Source organism: Postia placenta, assembly GCF_002117355.1.
Source record: "Postia placenta MAD-698-R-SB12 unplaced genomic scaffold POSPLAscaffold_5, whole genome shotgun sequence".
NCBI classification, from domain to species: domain Eukaryota; kingdom Fungi; phylum Basidiomycota; class Agaricomycetes; order Polyporales; family Adustoporiaceae; genus Rhodonia; species Rhodonia placenta.
This window is the reverse complement of record NW_020169836.1, coordinates 1,876,997-1,897,401: the sequence shown is the minus strand read 5'-3', so window position 1 is coordinate 1,897,401 and position 20,405 is coordinate 1,876,997. Positions and strand designations below refer to the sequence as shown.

The 20,405-nt window shown below is 50.4% G+C and overlaps 6 protein-coding genes across 6 annotated transcripts; 2 read left to right on the top strand and 4 right to left on the bottom strand.

The window, feature by feature from the left end:
* Positions 1 to 827: 827 nt before the first annotated feature.
* POSPLADRAFT_1055709 (hypothetical protein) lies at positions 828 to 2,351 on the top strand (the record flags this gene model as incomplete). Its single annotated transcript, XM_024480677.1, has 3 exons — positions 828 to 1,120; positions 1,309 to 1,806; positions 1,844 to 2,351. 3 exons carry the CDS (start codon positions 828 to 830, stop codon positions 2,349 to 2,351), a joined length of 1,299 nt encoding a protein of 432 aa, XP_024340441.1.
* Positions 2,352 to 6,896: 4,545 nt separating this feature from the next.
* Positions 6,897 to 7,394, bottom strand: POSPLADRAFT_1139766 (hypothetical protein; the record flags this gene model as incomplete). Its single annotated transcript, XM_024485084.1, has 1 exon — positions 6,897 to 7,394. The coding sequence occupies one exon, from the start codon at positions 7,392 to 7,394 to the stop codon at positions 6,897 to 6,899; it is 498 nt and encodes a 165-aa protein (XP_024340440.1).
* A 1,358-nt stretch (positions 7,395 to 8,752) lies between these two features.
* Positions 8,753 to 10,629, bottom strand: POSPLADRAFT_1138816 (hypothetical protein; the record flags this gene model as incomplete). Its single annotated transcript, XM_024484953.1, has 6 exons — positions 8,753 to 9,065; positions 9,414 to 9,511; positions 9,788 to 9,895; positions 10,016 to 10,093; positions 10,280 to 10,329; positions 10,512 to 10,629. 6 exons carry the CDS (start codon positions 10,627 to 10,629, stop codon positions 8,753 to 8,755), a joined length of 765 nt encoding a protein of 254 aa, XP_024340439.1.
* Positions 10,630 to 11,386: 757 nt separating this feature from the next.
* Positions 11,387 to 11,951, bottom strand: POSPLADRAFT_1039607 (hypothetical protein; the record flags this gene model as incomplete). Its single annotated transcript, XM_024477571.1, has 3 exons — positions 11,777 to 11,951; positions 11,681 to 11,725; positions 11,387 to 11,631 (listed from the first exon to the last, which is right to left on the bottom strand). A coding segment is annotated over exon 3 (192 nt), but the record flags the coding sequence as incomplete, so codon positions are not given.
* A 218-nt stretch (positions 11,952 to 12,169) lies between these two features.
* POSPLADRAFT_1139929 (hypothetical protein) lies at positions 12,170 to 16,366 on the bottom strand (the record flags this gene model as incomplete). Its single annotated transcript, XM_024485100.1, has 11 exons — positions 12,170 to 12,261; positions 12,924 to 12,949; positions 13,024 to 13,212; positions 13,352 to 14,040; positions 14,091 to 14,179; positions 14,235 to 14,322; positions 14,366 to 14,887; positions 14,938 to 15,026; positions 15,211 to 15,286; positions 15,373 to 15,927; positions 16,295 to 16,366. The coding sequence occupies 11 exons, from the start codon at positions 16,364 to 16,366 to the stop codon at positions 12,170 to 12,172; spliced, it is 2,487 nt and encodes an 828-aa protein (XP_024340437.1).
* A 1,002-nt stretch (positions 16,367 to 17,368) lies between these two features.
* POSPLADRAFT_1055706 (hypothetical protein) lies at positions 17,369 to 19,610 on the top strand (the record flags this gene model as incomplete). The annotated part of the gene is made up of 10 exons (XM_024480676.1): positions 17,369 to 17,423; positions 17,481 to 17,779; positions 17,844 to 17,913; positions 17,968 to 18,086; positions 18,147 to 18,514; positions 18,568 to 18,620; positions 18,689 to 18,891; positions 18,958 to 19,027; positions 19,082 to 19,194; positions 19,248 to 19,610. The coding sequence occupies 10 exons, from the start codon at positions 17,369 to 17,371 to the stop codon at positions 19,608 to 19,610; spliced, it is 1,713 nt and encodes a 570-aa protein (XP_024340436.1).
* Between the last annotated feature and the right edge of the window lie 795 nt (positions 19,611 to 20,405).

Sequence of the window (20,405 nt, the reverse complement as noted above, 5' to 3'; positions counted from 1 at the left end):
TTTTTCCCTTTCGCGGGCTCGAACCCGCGACCTCTGTACTACATGCCTGATATGGACGCATCACTATCTACTGTACGATTAGATTAGATGGGGCGGCAGTGCGCGGCACAGCTCAGGCTCCGCTGACACAGCCGCTGTGACTCACCGGCCCCCGGGGCTGCGTCAGCATGCTGTGCACGGACCAGCTGCGCACGGACCAATGCACACAGCCTCCCCTAAACTTCCCCTGTATATAAACCTGCCTCTGCTGCCCTAGGGACCTCAGTTTTGACCTCTTGTCCCTAGGTCAGTAAGCCCCTGTACTTACTTACCTTTCAATACTAACTTACTTGTCCCTAGCCTTAGGTTTGAGCACTGCTCACCATCGCTTCGGTGAGAATCAGTTGAACACCCCCAGTGTCCTTTGTTTGGTTTTCCCCCTGTCACTTGACCCCAAGTCGCGACATTAAGTCGAAACTCCTCACCGCTGCCGGCATTCATCTGAACTTCCTCACTCACTTCCTTTCCTATAGGTTGGGTGGTGCGCACCCTTACTATACTTAGATAGCCTACTATACATTGCCACCACTTAGGAACAAACTCTTCAATACCTGCACTTCAGTGGACGGTATTTGTCCTAACGGACACATGGCTTAGGTTCCTGCTGCATACTAGCCAAAAGCAGTACTGGGCCCCACGTGAATTGCAAACCCTAGTGTTACCTCAGGCACCGTAGGTGTAAGCTAGCTTATACGGCCTTTCATAGCACGCGCACCTCCCCTTCCTCCCTCCCATTGTGGCTGCCTGTCAAGGCCTTGTTCACGCCTTCGACTCCAAGGACCTCCTTGATGTCTACATCACTGACGATCCTTCTGCTCTCATCTTCACCTGCGAACAGCAACCGTGCCCTAATCGCACGCCCCGATCGATTGAGCAAGATTATGAGCGATACAAGGCCATCCGAAGGGCCCAACACCCGCTTGGCCCCCGCAGTACCCACGCATCCCGATCCGCGTCTCAACACTCATGTGCTGTCTCTCCCAGCTCCCGCCTCCCTCAAACTGTCGCCAGTACAAGTCAAGCAGGAGGAGATCCCAATCTCCCTGCAGACACTGCGCCAGAGCCAGAGTCTGAAGAGAGTGTGAGTGAAGAAGGAGTCTCGGAGCCCGAGCCTACACTTCCCAACCAGACCGCATTGCCGGACGCGCTCCCCTCCGCGCCTCCAATCCCTGTTGTACGTGACACTGCCTCCGGGCTTCCTCCAGCGCCTGAACTGCTGTCGCCGCCACGAGGCCGCTCGCGCACTCGCTCCCTCTGAAGTCCGTCCAGCGGACAGTCACAACCACCGCCTCCGCCCCCGGGCCATCCTCCGTCCCCCCCGCCGCCGATAATGTCCTCACCAGCGTCCCCTCCTGATAAGGAGACCCTGAAGCACCTCCTCCCGCTCTGCTATGACGGGAAGACGGTGATCGAGTGCAACCGCTTCATCTCGCAGTTGCTCATCTATTGGGCGGTCAACACGACCCTCTCCACCATCAAGCTAAAGATTCAGGTTGCCCTTAGCCTCCTCGATGACGATGCTCGGACCTGGGCCACCCCGATCTTTGCCCAGCTCGCAGCTGTCCAGATCAAGATCCAAGGAGCGAAAACTCCCTTTGCCGACGAAGCGGCCTTCCTCACGGTGTTCAAAGCCCACTTTGGTAATCTCGATGACACCGCCGCGGCACAAGTGGAGCTCACCAAGCTCTGCACCGACAAATCCCTGCACGAGAAGCGCACCACCGCGGAATTCTCCGCACTGTTCAAGGGTTCAGTGGACCATTCCGGGTATGGAGACTTGGAACTCTGCGACAAATAACCTGAGCGGCATCCCCTCCCATGTATACCGCAAAATTGAGCTCAAGACATTCACCACGTGGGAAGACACTGACAAGCGTGCCACGGAAGTTGAGCAGATACTCGACATCAGCTGGGCCCATCGACCCAAACTAAACAGCTTCTTCTCGGCTCGAGGAGGTGGACACGGCAGAGCACGTGGTGGTGCACCTCGATCGCAAGGTGCTTCAGCCAGCATCAATGTGGCCGTCGGAAAAGGAGACTTCCCCGGTGAGTGCTTTGGCTGTGGGAAAAGGGGGTACCGACACTTCGAGTGCCCCAATTGTAAGGACAAGCCTTACACAAAAAGTGCCGACGCGCGGGCTACGGTTGCCTCGGGTTCCACCCAGGCTGCGACAAGCGCCCCCGTCGCTTCACCCTCGGCAAGTACAAGTGCCACTTCAGTGAATACCGAGCTGGCGGACTTGATGGCACAGGTGAAGTTGATGCGCGAGGAGTTGAAGCACTATCGAGTGCTCAAAGAGGAGTCTTTTTGATCTGGTCCGCGCTTCGTGCCGCACGCATCGGACCGCGTAGTAACAATCTGTACAATGTATTGGCAACTGCAAATGTGTACAAATTGGACCACAGGTCCCAGCATTTTCACATTCCAGTGCACCTCAAAGGAGAAAGACGGCACAAGGATATAGTCACAATGGTGGACAGCGGAGCACGAAGTTTATCAACAAGTGTTTCATCACAGAGAACCGAGTACGAACACGGAAATTAAAGGAACCAATTCCACTTTACAATATTAATGAAACACTCAACAAGGATGGAAGCATCTCGGAAGTAGCTGTGCTACAGATGCAGATAGGAGATCACGTCAAGAAGATGATGTTTACAGTCACGGACATAGGTCCACAGGATGTGATCGTCGGGTTGGAATGGCTATGTGAGCACAACCCTGACATTGATTGGGGAATAGGCTCGTTCAAACTATCACGATGCCCTGGAATGTGCAGTGCCAGGAAGACTGGCCGAATGGAGCAAGCGGCGGCTGCACGTGATACGGGGGTCAGGCCCACAGTGCACAGGTGTTCGCCAAAGTCCAAATGGTCAGTCATTGGCGCATGCTGGAGTAAGGTACTCCCGGACTTCGAACCCGAAGAAGATCTGGAGGAAGTTGAGTGGGATGAGGCCAATCTGATCGAAGCCTGGGAGCAAGGTATCACACTCCCAGGCGCTCCTCAGCAATTTGTCACAGCAAGGCATACATACTCCCAGCTGTTTGCTGAGGAGGAGATCAAAAAAAGGGTTGTTAAGACCGCTGAGGAGTCTGTACCAAAACAGTACCACGAGTTCCTGAAAGTCTTCTCCAGGGAAGCATCAGAATGGCTACCCAAAAGAAAGCTGTATGATCATGCAATCAAACTCGTACCTGGCTGCTCAATGTTCCACTCAAAGGTGTACCCCTTGTCGAACAATGAGCAGGAAGAGCTGGACAAGTTCCTGAAGGAACAGCTGGTGAAAGGCTACATACGGGAGTCAAAGTCACTCATTTTGTCCCCCTTCTTCTTCATCAAAAAGAAGGAAGGGATGCTTCGACCCATGCAGAATTACTGCCAGTTAAATGCGATCACTGTCAAGAATCGCTACCTGCTACCACTGATCACCGAGATGGTGGATAAGCTTCGAGGTGCCACGCTCTTCATGAAGTTTGATGTCAGATGGGGGTACAATAACATCTGGATCAAAGCCAGTGACGAGTGGAAGGCTGCCTTTGTAACTAACCGGGGATTGTACAAACCCCTGGTGATGTTCTTTGGCCTCACCAATTCCCCCGCGACCTTCCAGGCAATGATGAATGAGATCTTCCATGATCTCATCATCGGTGGCAAGGTCCTCATGTACCTGGATGACATCCTCGTCTTCTCCACCAATAAGGAGGAGCATGAAAGGGTCACATGTGAGGTTCTGCGATGCCTTTAGGATAATGATCTGTTCCTGAAGCCGGAAAAGTGTGAATGGGATGTTCACAAAGTCGACTACATCGGCTATGTGTTTGGTGGTTATGAGGTAGCGATGGATCCTGCAAAGCTGAAAGGAATTAATGAATGGCCGGTACCCCGGAACAAAAAAGATGTTCAGAAGTTCCGGGGGTTCTCCAACTTTTACCGCCGCTTCATTAAGGACTTTGCTAAGATCTTGCGACCACTCGACCAGCTCACAGGGAATGACCCATGGCACTGGGGAGATGAGGAGTAGCATGCCTTTGATGAGCTCAAACGGCTCTTCAGCACAACCCCTGTTCTGGTGTTGTATGACCCCAACTGCGAGTCGTGCATTGAGGTTGATGCCTTGTGGTATGCCACTGGTGGTGTGCTGATGCAGAAGCAGGACAACAGCAAATGGCATCCAGTCACCTTCAGATCTCACACTATGGATCCTGCCCAGCGTAACTACGAGATCTTTGACAAGGAGATGCTTGCAATCATCGAAGTGCTAGACGAATGGTGCCACTACCTCGAGGGCTTGCCTAATCAGTTTGAGATTGTGACTGATCATAAGAACCTCGAATGCTGGTGCACGTCACAGCACCTCACACATCGTCAGGCGCGATGGTCACTGTTTCTTGCCCACTTTAATTTCCGCATCACGCATAAAGCCGGAACATCAAATAGAAAGGCTGATGCCCTGTCACGCTGATCAGACCATCAGGTCGGCAATGAGGATGCCAACACTGATCAGATTGTCCTCAAACAGGAGTGCTTCTGCATTGCCTCCACCCAGCATGGGCAAGCCTCGGTGACAGCCGATCAGTCACTTCTAAAGTGCATTCGGGAATGTTCGGAAAAGAATCGGGTAGTGGCCGAGGCACTTGAAAAGGTGCAGAACCTCGGGCCACCTTGGCTGCAGAAGGGTTTTGAGGAGTGGAATGCTGAGCAGGGGCTTCTGTTGTTCCATGGATGCATATATGTCCCACAGAATGCGGAGCTCCGGCAGGATATTGTCAAGATCCACCACGACTCGCTGATCGCCAGTCATGGTGGTCATGACAAAACCCTTGAGCTCATGTCACAGAACTACTGGTGGCCAGGAATGTCCAAGTTTTTCAATGAGTACGTCAGCACCTGCGACATATGCAACTGTACCAAGACATTCCCCACCAAGCCCCAGGGTCCGCTGAAGCCGAACAAGATCCCCAAACACCCATGGCAGATCATCACCACTGATATGATTGTTGGCTTACCGAAGTCTGATGGATTCGACTCAATTCTAGTCACCGCTGATTGCTTTACCAAGCAGGTCCACTTCTCAGCCTGTCATGAGACCCTGATGGCAGAAGGTGCGGCAGACCTGTACATCTGCGACGTGTTCAAACATCATGGGGCCCCGGCCAAGGTCATATCAGACTGAGGCCCCTAGTTCGCATCAAAGTACCTCCATGCGGTGTACAAGGGACTAGGGATTGAGCTGGTGCTATCTATGGTGTTCCATCCCCAGACAGATGGTCAGACCGAGCGCTGGAATCAGGAAATCGAGCAGTACCTGCATGCTTTCACAAGCCACAGACAGGATGACTGGGCAAGGCAGTTGCCGCTTGCGGAGTTTGCGCTGAACAACCGAGTTCACTCCGCAACCGGGCACTCCCCCTTCTTCCTGCATCAAGGGTACCATCCTGAGATCCAAGTGTGGATCAATCCGATGTCTGCAATGCCCACAGCCGCTGATCGGCTCAAGATCCTGAAGGAGATTTGGGATGATATGCACTCTGTGCTTGAGTTATCCGCCGAGCGCATGAAGGTGTACTACAATAAGCACGTGCAGGAGGCACCGGTCTTCACACCAGGGGATAAGGTCTGGCTCAATGCCCAAAACCTTAAGCTGAAACAGCCGAGCAAGAAACTCAGTCCCAAACACCTCAGACTGTACACTGTGTGGCGAAAGCTCAGAGACTTAGATTACGAGTTGGTCCTGCTGAAGTCGGTGCCTGTGCACCCGGTGTTCCATGTCTCCTTGCTTAGCAAGTACATGCGTAGCGAGATCCCGGGCCAGGAGCCGGAGGAGCTGCCTGCCATTAAGGTTGAGGGCAACAAGGAGTACAAGGTTGAGTGGATAAAAGATTCAAGGATCTTCCGGCATCAACTCCAGTACCTTGTCAAGTAGAAGGGTTATGACGACTCGCACACGTCATGGGAACTGGCACGCGATGGTGCAGATGCACCAGCCCTCATAGCCAACTTCCACTGGAAGAATCCAAACACCCCTTGCCACCTCAATGCTACTACCTTTGGTGGTCTCAACTTTCAGCCAATGCCTTCACCACTGACTGAAGCACGCTGCTGCCCCGGGTGGGAAATGGGCAAGGGCACCTCGCATGAGGTCATGCACCATTGAGGGGGGGGTAATGTCACGAGTTGACACAGCATCTAGCTGTTTTTTAATTTTTTCCTTTCCGCAGGCTTGAACCCGCGACCTCTGTACTATACGCTTGAACAGACAAGTCATTATCTACTGTACGATTAGATTAGATGGTGCAGCAGTGCACGGCACAGCTCGGGCTCCACTGACACAGCCACTCTGACTCACCGGCCCCTGGGGCTGCGTCAGCATGCTGCGCACGGACCAGCTGTGCACGGACCAGTGCGCACAGCCTCCCCTAAACTTCCCCTGTATATAAGCCGGCCTCTGCTGCCCTAGGGACCTCGGTTTCGACCTCTTGTCCCTAGGTCAGTAAGCATCCCTTTGTATTCCCTTCTTACTTAACTAATATATTATCTTGTCCCTAGCCTTAGGTTTGAGCATTGCTCACCATCGCTTCGGTAAGACCCAGTCAAACACCCCCAGCGCCTTTGTTAGGTTTTCCCCTGTTGCTTGACCCTAAGTCGCGACACGCAGTGTTGCTGACGCAGCCCCAGGGGCTGGTGAGTCAGCGCAGCTGTGTAAGCGGTGCCTGGGCTTGTGCCGTGCACTACCGCCCCATCTAATCCAATTGTACAGTAGATAACGACTTGTTCGTTCGAGCGTATGGTACAGAGGTCGCGGGTTCAAGGCCATGAAAAAGAAAAAATTAAAAAACGGCTAGACACCATGTCAACTCATGACACTCCCTGTGGGCTGAGTGCTCTTTGTATTTCTGTCAGAGCTATTCTCAAGGCTTCCACTAGCTCTGCCATCCCTTTTTCTATCTCTCCTCGAACATTCTTTTGATACTGTTCGAGTTCATGCACCTGTTCCTTTGCCCAGTTGATGTAGCCATCTAGCTCAGTTTGTAGTTGCTCGAGCTTGTTGGAATCTTCATCAAGAACATTGTATGCTAACATGGTCTTGTGGCAGACCTTGTTCACCACCTCGGAAGCGATGTGGTCCATGTAGACAGTGTCAATGACCCTTGAGAAAGCAACAAGACATTCCAAGGTGACTGCAGCAGGGGCAGCTGTGTGTGCAAGATGCAACAGGCTGTCATGTATTGTTAGCAAACTCAGTGATTGCCCTCTCAGAATCAGCTCCTTGGACTCGAGTAATTCTACAGCCCGGTCAGTGTTGTTTATCTTCTTTATTGCCGTGCTGTATGCGGCATTACTATTGCCTGACATCAGTGTGCTGTTTCACATTGCTCATTGTGTTTGCAAGCCTTCCAGTGCTGGCTTTCTGCCAGTCAAAGCCATAGGTCATATTACTGTTGTTTCTGGTATAATGTATAATGTAGGACTAGTGTGTATGTGAATCGCACATCTGCTTTTCCCACTCCTATGGGTGCAAACTGTGGTAATTTTGCCGAAGATGGTAGTCTAAAGCAAGAAGGAGCCCCATCAGTTGTTCCTGTTAGGAGGTAGACCACTAAATTTTCTCTTCATGTAGGGTTTATGTTTGCTACTCAATGTGCCTGTAAACCAGGTATGTAACTCATCAGTGTGTGCAGTTACAACACTTACAAATATACTTATGTTTGCTACTCAACACACCCAAGCACCAGACATGTGACACTTGGTTGTTGTAACATGCCCTTTTAGGCTTTACACAGTAGGAAAGAAGACTATAAGGGCCTTTCTTATATAATGGTATAAGAATGCATGTGCATTTTATTTAAAAAACTGTTATTTTGAAAAGTTTGATGTCTAATGCATTCTGTAACTTCATGCTACAGAGGGGAAGTCTGCAGAGATCTCCCTTATATAACGGGAAATTCATGGAAGTATATACTTTAAATGTGATGGGAATTCAATGAAAACATATTTGAACAAGAAAATATCCTTATAATCTCCAATTCAAACATTTACATACAATGCACAAATACAATAGCAAACACAAAGTGCCTGCATATATACAAACAGGGTGTAAACCAGATGCAAAGCACTATTTGCACTCATAACATGTATGTCATGTTGTGTATGAGATGTAAAGCACTCCTATAGTCCATATTACTTGACATATCAAATAAGGTGCAAAGCACCTTCTGGAATAAATACACCAGTCATAACTAAAAATATATTAGGTACAAAGTGACTTATTGTGGCAACATCACAGGTCACTTAACTAGTATTTATAAAGCTAATATAGGAATTGTCCTGCCATGCAAAGCAATGGCCCGCTCAAACCAAGTATATATGTAGTTAACAGTGCTTGGATCTGAGTACCATAGATAAATGTTGGCAAACCTTAGCCAACTGTTTACGCAAAGGTACATACCGCGTGAGGTAGCTAAACCCATAGTGTGTTATTTTGAAAGAGTTGTCAACACAGGCAAACAGACACCTGATCTGTGCTTGTCTTTGTCAACATTGATCAGCCTATACCTAGTACCAGGAGTCAAGGCAGAAAAGGACATGCAACATGTGAGAATGGCAATGAATATGTAAATAAGTACACAGGAGCACATACCAAATGATGGAAGCATCTTATAACAACATTACAGGGGTGCATACCCCTCAGTGTCATAGATATCGACCTCTTCTCACTCTTTTCCTTCACCATCCTTGGTCCCAAGTGCACCGTCTTTAACTTCAGGTGCGTCTTCATCATCCTCAGCCTCTCTAACACTACCGTCAAAGCCTGGATTAATGCAATGATAGCCAAAGTTGTCATCATTGTCATCAATCTCTTCATTGTTGTTGTTATTGTCATCACCATTCTCGTCCTCATTCCCATTGTTGTTGTTGTTGTTGATCCAGGGATCCAGTCTGGTTGCATCACCAGACTGGAGTACTTGGCCATTATGTCCCACACTGCCCCTTAGGGAGCACATGAACATCTTTCGATCAACAAACCTGAGAATACCAGTAGAGCTCATTTGCATATGTAAATGAGGTAAGACATGTTACTCATATGTTCACGTAGTAATAGAGATAGTTGCAATCCTTTTCATGAGGCTGACGGGCAATTAATGGATCAAGTATGTCCACTGTTTTTCCATGAGCGAAGGCTAGAATCAAGTGTGCTGCCCATATGACTTGTTCCGGATCAACAAACCCAAATGTGTTTGGGTCATCGCCATCAACAAAACCCACAGAGCCTCCAAATTGCAGCCAAACCACTAAACCCAAAGGAAGTGTAGGAGGTGTGTCTTGCCCATGTAAAGGGTATTGTCGTGAAAGATACCAATGACACAAGCATACCAGTAGGTGTGCTTGCCGGCAGCAGCATGATTGTCATCCTCCTCATGTGCCAGTAGCATGATATTGGATGCTATTCTTGGGTTGATAGAGTCTTGTGCCTGTCACATGTCATAAGTTGTATAGTTGAACCTTGCTACCTTATGGAAGTAAATACAATTGTTGTTGAAGCATACTTGCGACCGGTCCTCATTGTCATGACTTGGTACGGTGTCTAGCCATTTTTTAAATTTTTTTTCCTTTTTACAGGTTCAAACCCACAACCTCTGTACTACACGCTTGAACAGACAAGTCATTATCTACTGTACAATTAGATTAGATGGGGTGGCAGTGCACAGCACAGCCCGGGTGCCACTTACACAGCTGCACTGACTCACTGGCCCCCAGGGCCACGTCAGCAATACTGCGCACAGACCAACTGTGCACAGATCAACGTGCACAGCCTGCCCTAAATCCCCCATGCATATAAGCTGGCCTCTGCTACCCTAGGAACCTCAGTTTTGACCTCTTGTTCCTAGGTCAGTAAGCCCCTGTATTCCTTTTACTTACCTTTGCTAACTTAATTCATTCACTTGTTTCTAGCCTTAGGTTTGAGCCTCGCTCACCATCGCTTTGGTGAGATTCAGTCGAATGCCCCCAGCCTTTGTTTGTTCCCTGTTGCTTGACCTCAAGTCGTGACAATACTAGTGTTGCCAGGTATTGTATCAGTAATAAAGTGGCCAACAAAGCTTACACTGTTATATGACTTTACACAATTATGCACAAGGTATACTACAGTGTGTTCAGACCAGTTGCGGACAAATACAAAGCAGATTACAGTCTGTGATCAGTGCAAACACTCAGTATGTCACTTAGATATGCAGATGTACCCATGTGTGGATGGATAAGTATGGATAAGTCCCTAGACCATTCAATACATCTGCAGAAATAGTGGAAAATATTAGGTTAAATTAGGGAAACTGTGACAGGAACAATGTGTACTTAGCTTCCAGCGATGACTCCCAGTTACATTCTCCAGCTAAGCTGTGCATCACCAGAAACACCACAGTATGTGTGACTACTCTGGCTGTCCCAGCAGCCACCACAGGTTGTGTCACATACATCTGACCCCTTCATCCACCAACTTCACACTCATGTACTTGCCATGACTGACACCCATGCTTATCCACACCATAAGCCTCCTCATCCTGACCATCCATTCCTTGTCCTGCCGCTGCATGTTGCAAGTCTTAGGTCCAGAGAACATCCATGGTAATCTCCATTGAGCCTGTGCCACCGTGGTCTGTGTTTTTTATGTTTTTCACTGTCATATTCGCACTAAACTATCCCTTGGCACAGGTTTTCCCGCAGATGATGGGCTAGGTACAGGTACAGTCAATTTTGACAAATCTCAACATGCTGTCAGGTGCAGACTTGATGAACTACAGATGAGACAACCAAATTGTATCACAACATTCACGAATCTAACATTTCGTGACCCACCTTTAATTGCGGAGAAGAGATAGGCTAGTCATTCATGATCTGACGCTATAGCCGCTTTGCTCAAGGATCCATATTTGTATGCCGAAATTCCGTTCGTGTGGAATCACAAGGGGGCGACTGAGTACAGCGCGTATGGCACCTTACGCATTCACATAGGAACATGTGCTGTCGGGTTCGAGGGATCAATGAGAACGAGAGCGCCGACATCGCCGCACGATGGCTCGATGTGCGGCGCGAGGACAAAGGATGGCGACTAGGAAAATCGAGTGTCTGAGCATGGCATGAGACGTCAGGATTCGTCCAACGAGCGTGTCATACTATTGTTAAGGGCAAATCAAGTGGCCGCATCTCATGTATATGTACAGCTCCAAGCCAAACTGTTTGGAGGATTCTCCCGAAGGCTAAGGAGCGTGAGCTCAAGCAAGCCGGACCACATACTGGGCGATTGTACTATCGGTCCTAGGGGCGAGTCGCGCTGATCCTCATTGGTAGGGTTGAGACAGCAATCTTAGGCCAGGGACTGCGCCGCCGTTTTGCGTGAATTGCTCGTGAATCATTCGGGCGCACAGTGCGTGGACTATTTGGAGTGCGAGGTGGTACAATCCTTCAGCTTGCCCAGCAAGAAAGGGGTGGGGTATAAAGCGATCAGGGACGGGTGGGTTTCCTCGACGTTGCAACGGTCGCATGTCTCTGTGCGACGATGCCAGAGATTTTGTGTACACGGCCGCGCCGTTCGTGGCTAGACTAGGACATCAATCGAACCTCGAGGTTACAAGGAGGATCTGTACTTATGACCACAACTGAGACGACGCCAGAATGATTAAGGTGACGGTCTTGGAGACAGGATTAGCGGTTTGTAGGCCATGGTCGGGGAATTCACTTACAGCATTGTCCTTATATAATAGTTCTCACGCCAGTGACGACGACAAAATACAAGAGCGAATAGAAGCTGCGCACTCAGTTGCGGTCGTCCAAGAGGGGGTAAATAAGTACAACATCACAGTCGAGTTGAGATGCCGCGCAGGGTTGTGCTGTTCCCATTCTCGTAGAAAACCCGATCTAGCAGTGGGACTGAATCAGGAAATGCGTGTATGGTACCAGTAGATGCGCCTTAGTCTCACCCGTGGATTGCCACGAGGCACCCCGAGCAGATCAGCCGAATGACTCGACTCAAGGCGCTCTACGCCCGGACTAAGAATCGCTCGCGGTCAGACTGAAGGACATCAGGTACCCTTACCTTTTCTCTACCGCCGCCTACGACTGAATTGCAGATGCGACTACCAGCGACGACACGAAAAGGCATCTGAGGCGATCAACAGGATGAGACGAGTGATGCGCATGGCGAGGAGCTCCTGACGGGTTGTTCTGACTGTACGATATGTGGTTTGGGTATTGCAGCAACAAAGCCCGAGCCTCATGTGAGATGAAGTACCAGATGCACATGAAAGAACGTACCATCAGTCCGTAGCAAGATTGACGGGTGCATCATACACGACGTCATGTACTGCGCCAGCATTCTTTCATAAAGATCGTCTGTCTTGTCTCTCAGAGCTTTCGAACCACCTCGTTGATGAGCGGGACCTACGCATAGAAGGCTGAGCCACAGTGGCCGCCAGAACAAGCCGATGCCGAAGGGCTGGTCCACGTAGGGCCTAGAATGCCTTTCGGTCAGTCACCAACATCCAATCGCTGCCGCACACACATACGGGTATATTGTCTCATGCATTTGCTCTGTATATAAAGCTACTGCCAGCAGTTGTGATGCAGCATGACCCATTCTTCTCGAGCATGCCAGTAATATCTGGATTTCAGGAGCAAAATAAGGCAGATCTTGATGCCTGACGATTACACCGCGTTCAGCTATGTTGTGGGGGATAGTTACTTGAAGCCCAAGAAAATGTATGCTAAGCATCAGTAAATGGAGTAAGACGGGACACGCATTGAATACACCATACGTTTCATTAAAAATGATATGTATCGACGCATGGCAGACGCCACGTGCCATCTCGCATACGCCACGCATTTGCATACCATCGCCGTAGCCCATGGCCCCAGAGCTACAGAGATCATAGGAAACTAGACTGGATATGAAGGGACCGAGGCAGCGCAAAGGTCCTCAATTCAATTGTACTTCCCGAAAATCGCCGATGATTGCTGCGCACGGTCCAAAAGCACATCTGACTTATCAGCGAGGATCGGGGATACCAGGATCACTCTGTTCGCGCTTGTGGTCATAGAATCTCCAGTCATGACGGCGAGTCGACGAGGTTCTCCAACAAGGGTCGTTCTCCAACAGACGGCCATTCTGGATGCTGAGGACCTGACGGGCATGTGCAAACCGTGATAGCAATAGGTACGGGTGTACGTATCAAAACCTGGGTCCGTGTCTGTATGACATTTCAGTTTGTATAGGAGAACGTCAGCCAAAAATTCGCCTGCAAATGCGGGTCAGAATGTACCTTGAGAAATAGCTTTCCACCGAGCAAAGCTTTTGCACAATAGGCAGCACATCACCGGCTTCCTCCTGTCGATAAGCGAGTATCGCTGCATCCTCAGGTTCCGCAGGCGGTCCCATCGTCCACTCGTCTCGAGCTTGATCGCAATCCAGACACCACTGACGAATGCTGACTTCTTGTTGCGCATATTTCTCGGCGGTGTAAGCCTCTGTGCCCACGTTGGTGTCGCCAAAATGTTTCCTCTTTATCCCTGAGACGATTGGCCGAAATGGACGAGGAAAGCGGACAGTGTCATCATCCAACAGGGGAGAACAATATTGCTTCTCGGGCCAGTCGTAGTAATCATCAGGACAGGCTGAGATCTCGCCTGTTTCCCATAGCCGCCTGTTGGGTACCATCTCGTGAGGCACAGGGATTGTCCACAACTCATACCGATCGACTATGCTGTATGCATGATCGACCTCCTGGTGGGGCAGGAGCGCCCGCAAGACATGTTGGTAGTGCAGTGGTCGCTTGCTCAATTTCTGGCCTGCTCTAAATATCATCAGACGGAGATTGATATTCAGCTCGTGACACCCGAGCGACCGATATGAGCAAGGGGCCGTCATGAGAGAAGGTGTGACGGGATGACCCATGGTCGCGCATGAGTCCGGAGGGTGCTCGTCCTCTGCGACGACGTAACATTTGTAGACCTACTGCAATGTGAACACGACAACTGACCAAGAGGGTGTATGATACGTACGGTGCCATACACAGACTTCTTTAAATGGTCAGAATGGGGTATTATCAATAAGCGGTTCGTTTCCCAAAGTTCCCGGAAGTCGCGTCGAACTGTATGCGGTACATCAGGTTACAGAGGACAGGTAGAACGTTGAATGATACATACGGAATATAATATTCGCAGGTATGTGACAACGCAGGGCGTTGTAGTTAGTGCGCATGTTGAATGTAATGTAGTCAATCTTCCGATTCATCTTGTCAGCCACAAAAGCCGAAGTAGCAGTCATGCCTACTCACCAATAGCTGAGGCATGTTAGGAGGCAATATATAACACGCCTCTACATCAGCAGACACGCAGCCAGTGATCATGCACCTCGGGTGAGGTCCGAAAGGAACGCCATCCTCGACATTGGACGCGTTGCATTCAATGACGGACGTGCGCATTCTCTTGGCGAAGACTTCATCAGTATCTGTGTCCGGGCTCCGTTTGCGCTTCTGCAGGCGGGAGATGCCTTCGACTGACGACTCTTGTTCAATGTAGGGGGAAACCGGCTCGACTGCATCTGGGTGGACAAGCGTGATGATGGGTATATGCACAAGAGCGTCTATAGGTAACGAATGTTCGTAGTGGAGCGGTCGCTTGATGAATTCACGACCCACTCGAATTGTCATCAGATGCAGATTCGCACTCAGCTCGTGCCACCCTAGTGAGCGATACGAGCAAGCAGCGGTGGTAGCTAGAGGTATAATGGTATAATCCTGGGGGGTTCCCGAGTCTAGAGGGCGCTCATTCTCTGCGATGACGTGGTATGTGTAGACCTACTCGACTGTGAGGACGGCGCCCATCTGAAAGGGTGTACCATACATACAGGGCGGGTATCGGGGTGGTCTATATGGTCGGGATGGGGTATCATCAACAGGCGATTCGTTTCCCATAGTATACGGAGGTCGTGTCGAACTGCAAGAGGGTTGTAAGCGAAGGGAAAACGGGCTGGAAATGAGCAACTACGCACGGAATATGATGTTTGCAGGCGTGCTACAACAGACGGCATCAAAGTCAGTAGGCACGCGGAGCGTCGTGTAGTCGCTCTACAAAGCTGCCTTGTCAGCTGCGAGGTCAAAGTAGTCATCACCCTACTCACCAACGGTTGAGGCGTGTCGGGAGGCAGGATATAGCACGCCTCCACCTCGGCGGACACGCACCCAGTTATCATGCATCTAGGGTGAGGTCCATGAGGACCCCCATATTTGAGCTTTGACGCGTCGCTCGGACTGTCAGACAACCTCCTTCTCTTAACACGGACCTCATCGGTCGTCGTGTCTGCACACCGTTTTCGCTTCGGCGGGCGAGCGATAGCTTCGCAAGGCGCGTGTAGGTGAATATAGAGGGCAACCGCGGGAGCCGTGTCTGGTTCGACGCCCCTGATCTTCGTGTAGTCGTTGATGGGTATATGCAGAAGATCGAATGAGGCGATGGCCTCGACCTTGGTTGCGTCGTTCAAAGTGCCAGACGTCCGCCCCCTCTTTGCGCGAACGCCATAGGTGCTTGTGTCCGCGCTTCGCTTCCGCTTCAATGGACGGGAGACGCATTCTAGTGACGGGTCCACTGCATCGGACTTGGCGTCCTCGACACTCGCGCAGTCGCTGATGGGTATGTGCCCAAGACCAAAGAACGCACCGTCATCGGCCGTGGTTGCATCGCTCCAAATATCAGGCGGCAGCAGTCTCTCTGCGCGGACTTCATCAGTCCTTGTGTCTGCCAACGGTCTCCGTTTAAGCGGACGGGTGATGTCTTCTGGTGGCGAGGAGTCCGCCTCTGCTTCAGCAATTCTGATATCCGTGCCGCCGCCAGATGTATGCTTAAAGACGTCATCAAAAGAGATAGATAGTGCACGACTGACTCCAGAAATGGGTGTAGCGGGTGGAGAGCTTTCGCGTGAAGAGGAGCTGCCAGTGTCGTCCGAAAGCGCGGGAGTACTTATATCGCGTGGGGGGTGCTCAGCAGCAAGCGTATGGAGCATGTCAGGGATAAGGATGTAAAAGCCATTCATTTTTGCGTCGACCGTATCGCGAGTTCAGCGATGTAGTGACCATGGTGTAGTGCGAACAGCGCGCGCCACCAGTGCCTTGTGCGGGTGCTTAGTCAGCCATATTCTCGGAGATCCCCGACACCAATTACGTCCTGACTGGTGTACGGTGCATCTGGGCTTACTCGGGTGCACACACCATTTGTATGCAGTCGTATAGGTCCTTCTGAACCTTGTGATACACAAACTCCAGCACTACGATTGCGTTCATGTTGCTTGAAGTCGCATGTATGAAATCGCGCAGTCTGAGTCTAGGTCAAGGTCAGTTCGTTTTGACTTTGCAACCTGATCTGTACTTCAAAGATGCTCACATGCGCCTCCTGCCTAGATGTAGCTCCATGCTCCTCAAGGAAAAAAATCAATCTTTTTATCTTCCGATAAGGAGGCCCCCTCGATACCTTGGGCAGAAATTCCCGCGGGGAGTGCGTCCATACGGAAAGAGTCGTTGACAGTGTGAGGACATTCGTATCTGAGCTCGCATGCTCGTCATCAGAATCCGTCTGGATCTGTTCAATGAGGTTTGCAAGTTTGACATTATGTAGGTTCATGCCTTTTACATACTTGAGCAGGTGTTAGAGATGCCTGTATCGTCTGGCAGGCGCAGGGGGTGTGCCGTGTCAACTCCAGCTTCCTTTCGAATGCATCAATGAGCCAATGATTGTAGCTTTGTCCCCAATGCCATATAATATCTGCTCTGAGTAGCTCCATTTACTATGACCTGGTCTACACTTCCATAGTGACGTGGAGTTTGGGAAAGACGAACTCAGACATTTTACCAGGGTATGCTTCGCGCCAACTACGTCGTTCAACACGACTTATGTGAGGTTCGTGTCTTTTCATCGTGTCTTACGCAGACTGACTGTAGGATGCCGATTTAGAAAATGACAAGCGTGCTTCCTTATGCGCCCTTAACAGTGTGTCTCTCCGATCAGCGGGGCACGGTTCCCGCGCCTCAGACGGTGCATCTGATATCACAATTACAAGGACTCACCTCGCACAGACCATGCATATTAGGTAATATGCGCGAGGTCGCCAGTCACTGACCCGCGTCGACGATGGCCACAAGAACCAAATTGGAATACAATGGCCTCTGTGGCCTGTGGTCACGCGCTTCACAGTATAATATGAACTCAGCCAAAGCCGCTCGGGCCACTCACTCTCTCCGTTTGTTTCTTCACCTCCAGCCTCAACTGCACCTCCAAATGTCCTCGCCATGGTTGACGGCTTCAACCCGAGACGATCTAATAGACTGAAACATTTGCCGAAAGGTATGGGTCCTCGTCGTTACCGTTGACGGGTTTGCCCTGACGGTGGCCCGGCCACAGTTGATTATTGCGAGAACAAGACGGCGGATGGGAAACGGAAAAGGGGAGCATTAGACGAAGAAGACGAATATACGCCGTCCCGGGAAGGCACGCCGGAGAATCAGAAGACTCCAACACACGCGCCGGAGAATCAGAGGAGTCCATCACGGAGAGTGAGACGCAAGACGGCCATTACCAAGGATGCTCGACAGCGAGCGGTCGATGCGTCTCAGAATGCGGGTGCCTGCATAATATCAGGCATGAAGGACAAATCCGTTCAGCAATGCCATGTGTTGCCACGGGCCACAAAGCCGGATGTGGTAAGCTCAAGTGGCTCTTGCACGCAGGCGGCGTCTCTGACGATGTACATACACACATACATAGCTCACGGCTCTAGAGTGGTGGTGGGACATCAAAGAGCTCAATGTAGATTCCAGCCATAATCAGGTCTTCCGTGCGTCTTCTTTCCAGGAGGCATGCCGATACGCGTGTGCTTACTTGCATACAGTTCGTGCCGATCTCCATGCCTTGTGGGATCGTGGAGACATTCTGATCATGCCAATGCCTGACGTGACTAAGGAATATCTGGACACGTGGAAGGATGGTGGCAGGCACAAGGTTCTGGAGGTGAGTTGCTGCAGCCTGATAATCAACGACTGATACGAGTCGTCGCCACAATTCCCATAGTTTCTCGAGGATCAGATCCACAATTACTGTGTGATCCCTCACCCAGACCTTGTGGCTGGCGCAAGTCCTTCAGGTAACTCTCCGATCCGTCCCGGGTTCAGCTACGGATTCGACAAGGTTAATGTGATCCAATCCCATGCGAAGCCGCGCTTCATGATATTGAACGCGGCCATGAAGTTCAAGGAGGACAAAGAGCTGTGGGTGGAGGCGCTGACGGCGTTCTTCAAGAGAATTAACCTCGAAGTCGATGCATCCGGCGTTGTGGAGGATACTCTGACCTTGTCTGACTTGTGGACTGTGGAGCCACCCACGAAGGCACAGTTAAGTATGAAGAACGAAAAGGAAGAGGTGACAAAGGATGAATCTAGGTCAGTGAACTTACATCATCCATGGCATACGGGCTCACTCATCGCGCTCGCAGTCTTCCCATAACGGTACATACAGGTGAAATGATGACGCCACAACGCCCGAAAGGTACGTCGTTATGCCTTGCCTTGTCATGTGGCATGGACTGACTTCAACGTCTCCGTATGGCGCAACAGCTCTTGTGGGTCCAGGAGGTTTGGAAATAGACAAACACTCCAAATCGAGAGCCCACAAGCTCGAAGGTGAACCATGCAGTAGCAATCTGAAATCGTATGCTGCCCGTCTGGCGCCCACTGGGTCACGGTGCCTTCTGAGCCTTCAGGAGGACAAGTCAATACAGGGGTGTCACGTTGTCCCGCGAAGAACTGATATCGATACGGTAAGTCGCCAATATTTTTTAAATGATGCCCATGTAACCATGGCTTGGATGCCCTCATGCATGTAGTGTGCGAAAGTGGCGGCGTGGTGGGGGATTGATGAATTCGATGTCGACTCCCCTTTCAACATCTTATTATGTGAGTGTATATGTCCCGGTTGGTCGATATGGCCCTGATCCAAACCCCACATAGTGAGAGCCGACATCCACTGCTTGTGGGACAAGGGTCATCTCATTTTTGTGCCCGAACCTCATATTGTCGAAGATTATGTCGCACGATCCATTGTTCCCATAGAAGCAAACTTGGTGAGTGCAGATAGACGGCCCAGACATAGTATCTTGCTCACGGTGTTATCTAGTCACTGGACGAACCATCTCAAGTTTGCAATGGCCCCATTTACAGATATTGTGTCGTTTCCCATCGCGACCTTCCAGATACAGAGGAGAGCGCTGCGTTTCCGAGGGATATCAAGGTCGTAGGCTATGTGGAATCCCGTGTACCTCCCCAATTCGTCATTTATAACGCCGGCCCGGCGTTATCGAAGGGTGCCGGACCAGCTGACTTCGCAATGGCTTTGGACGCCTTCTACAAGCTCCACAAGGTGAACTATAAAGCGATCAATGTTCTGCGACAAATGAAAACACTCTGTCTCCGATGGCCAAAGAGCTTGTCGGATTATGGAAGCGTGCAGCCCGCCTCCCAGGATGTCTCTTTTGACTAGTTGTCTCAGTCGGTGCGTTGGCTATACTTGGTTCATATTCCTACCATACCAGACGTAACTCGTAGGCTAATTCCGAGCATCCACATATCACTCAGACAATGCTGGGTGTAGAGTGGTTATCAGAATTTATGTGGCCCTATGGCCAGTGGACACGGGAAATATGCCTTGCTATGGCTAACCCTACATGCCCCATTATGCAATAGCCCATCATACATCTATCCGTGCATTTTTCTACTCCATGCCTGTGAAAGGCAGTCCAATTACATTGCTGCTCATAGAAGAACACATGAAAGGCCGGCTGCGTTATTTGGAGCATCCCGGGACACTGAAGTACGCAATCACCGTATGTATGTTATTTTCTGGTTCGAGGCTAGAAGAATTCAGATCTTAGTCCTCAACAATCAATCGCATCATGTACGACGTCTGGGTGCGAGTAGTGCAATCTAGTTAAGAAAGATTAGTACGAGGTTACATTGCTGTACTTGTGCAGAACTGCGATGTTACATCTCGCCAGCGGTCTGATATCCTCGCCATGTACAGGAATGCAGCCTACCACGAGATTTACAGTGACAGGAGTCACGCTGCAGGATGCCACGCACTTGATACTAGGACGACGGTTGGGGTGACCCAAGTGCCCTAACCTGTTCTCGTCGGCCATCAAGAATCGCGAGGTCGCATTGGCAAGCAGGTGGTGCTCACTCGTACTGTATGAGTATCAAATTACGCCAGAGGATGACAAGACTCTAGATCTATAAAGATCGGGTGACTGTATCCATGATTCCATCCTTGTCACCT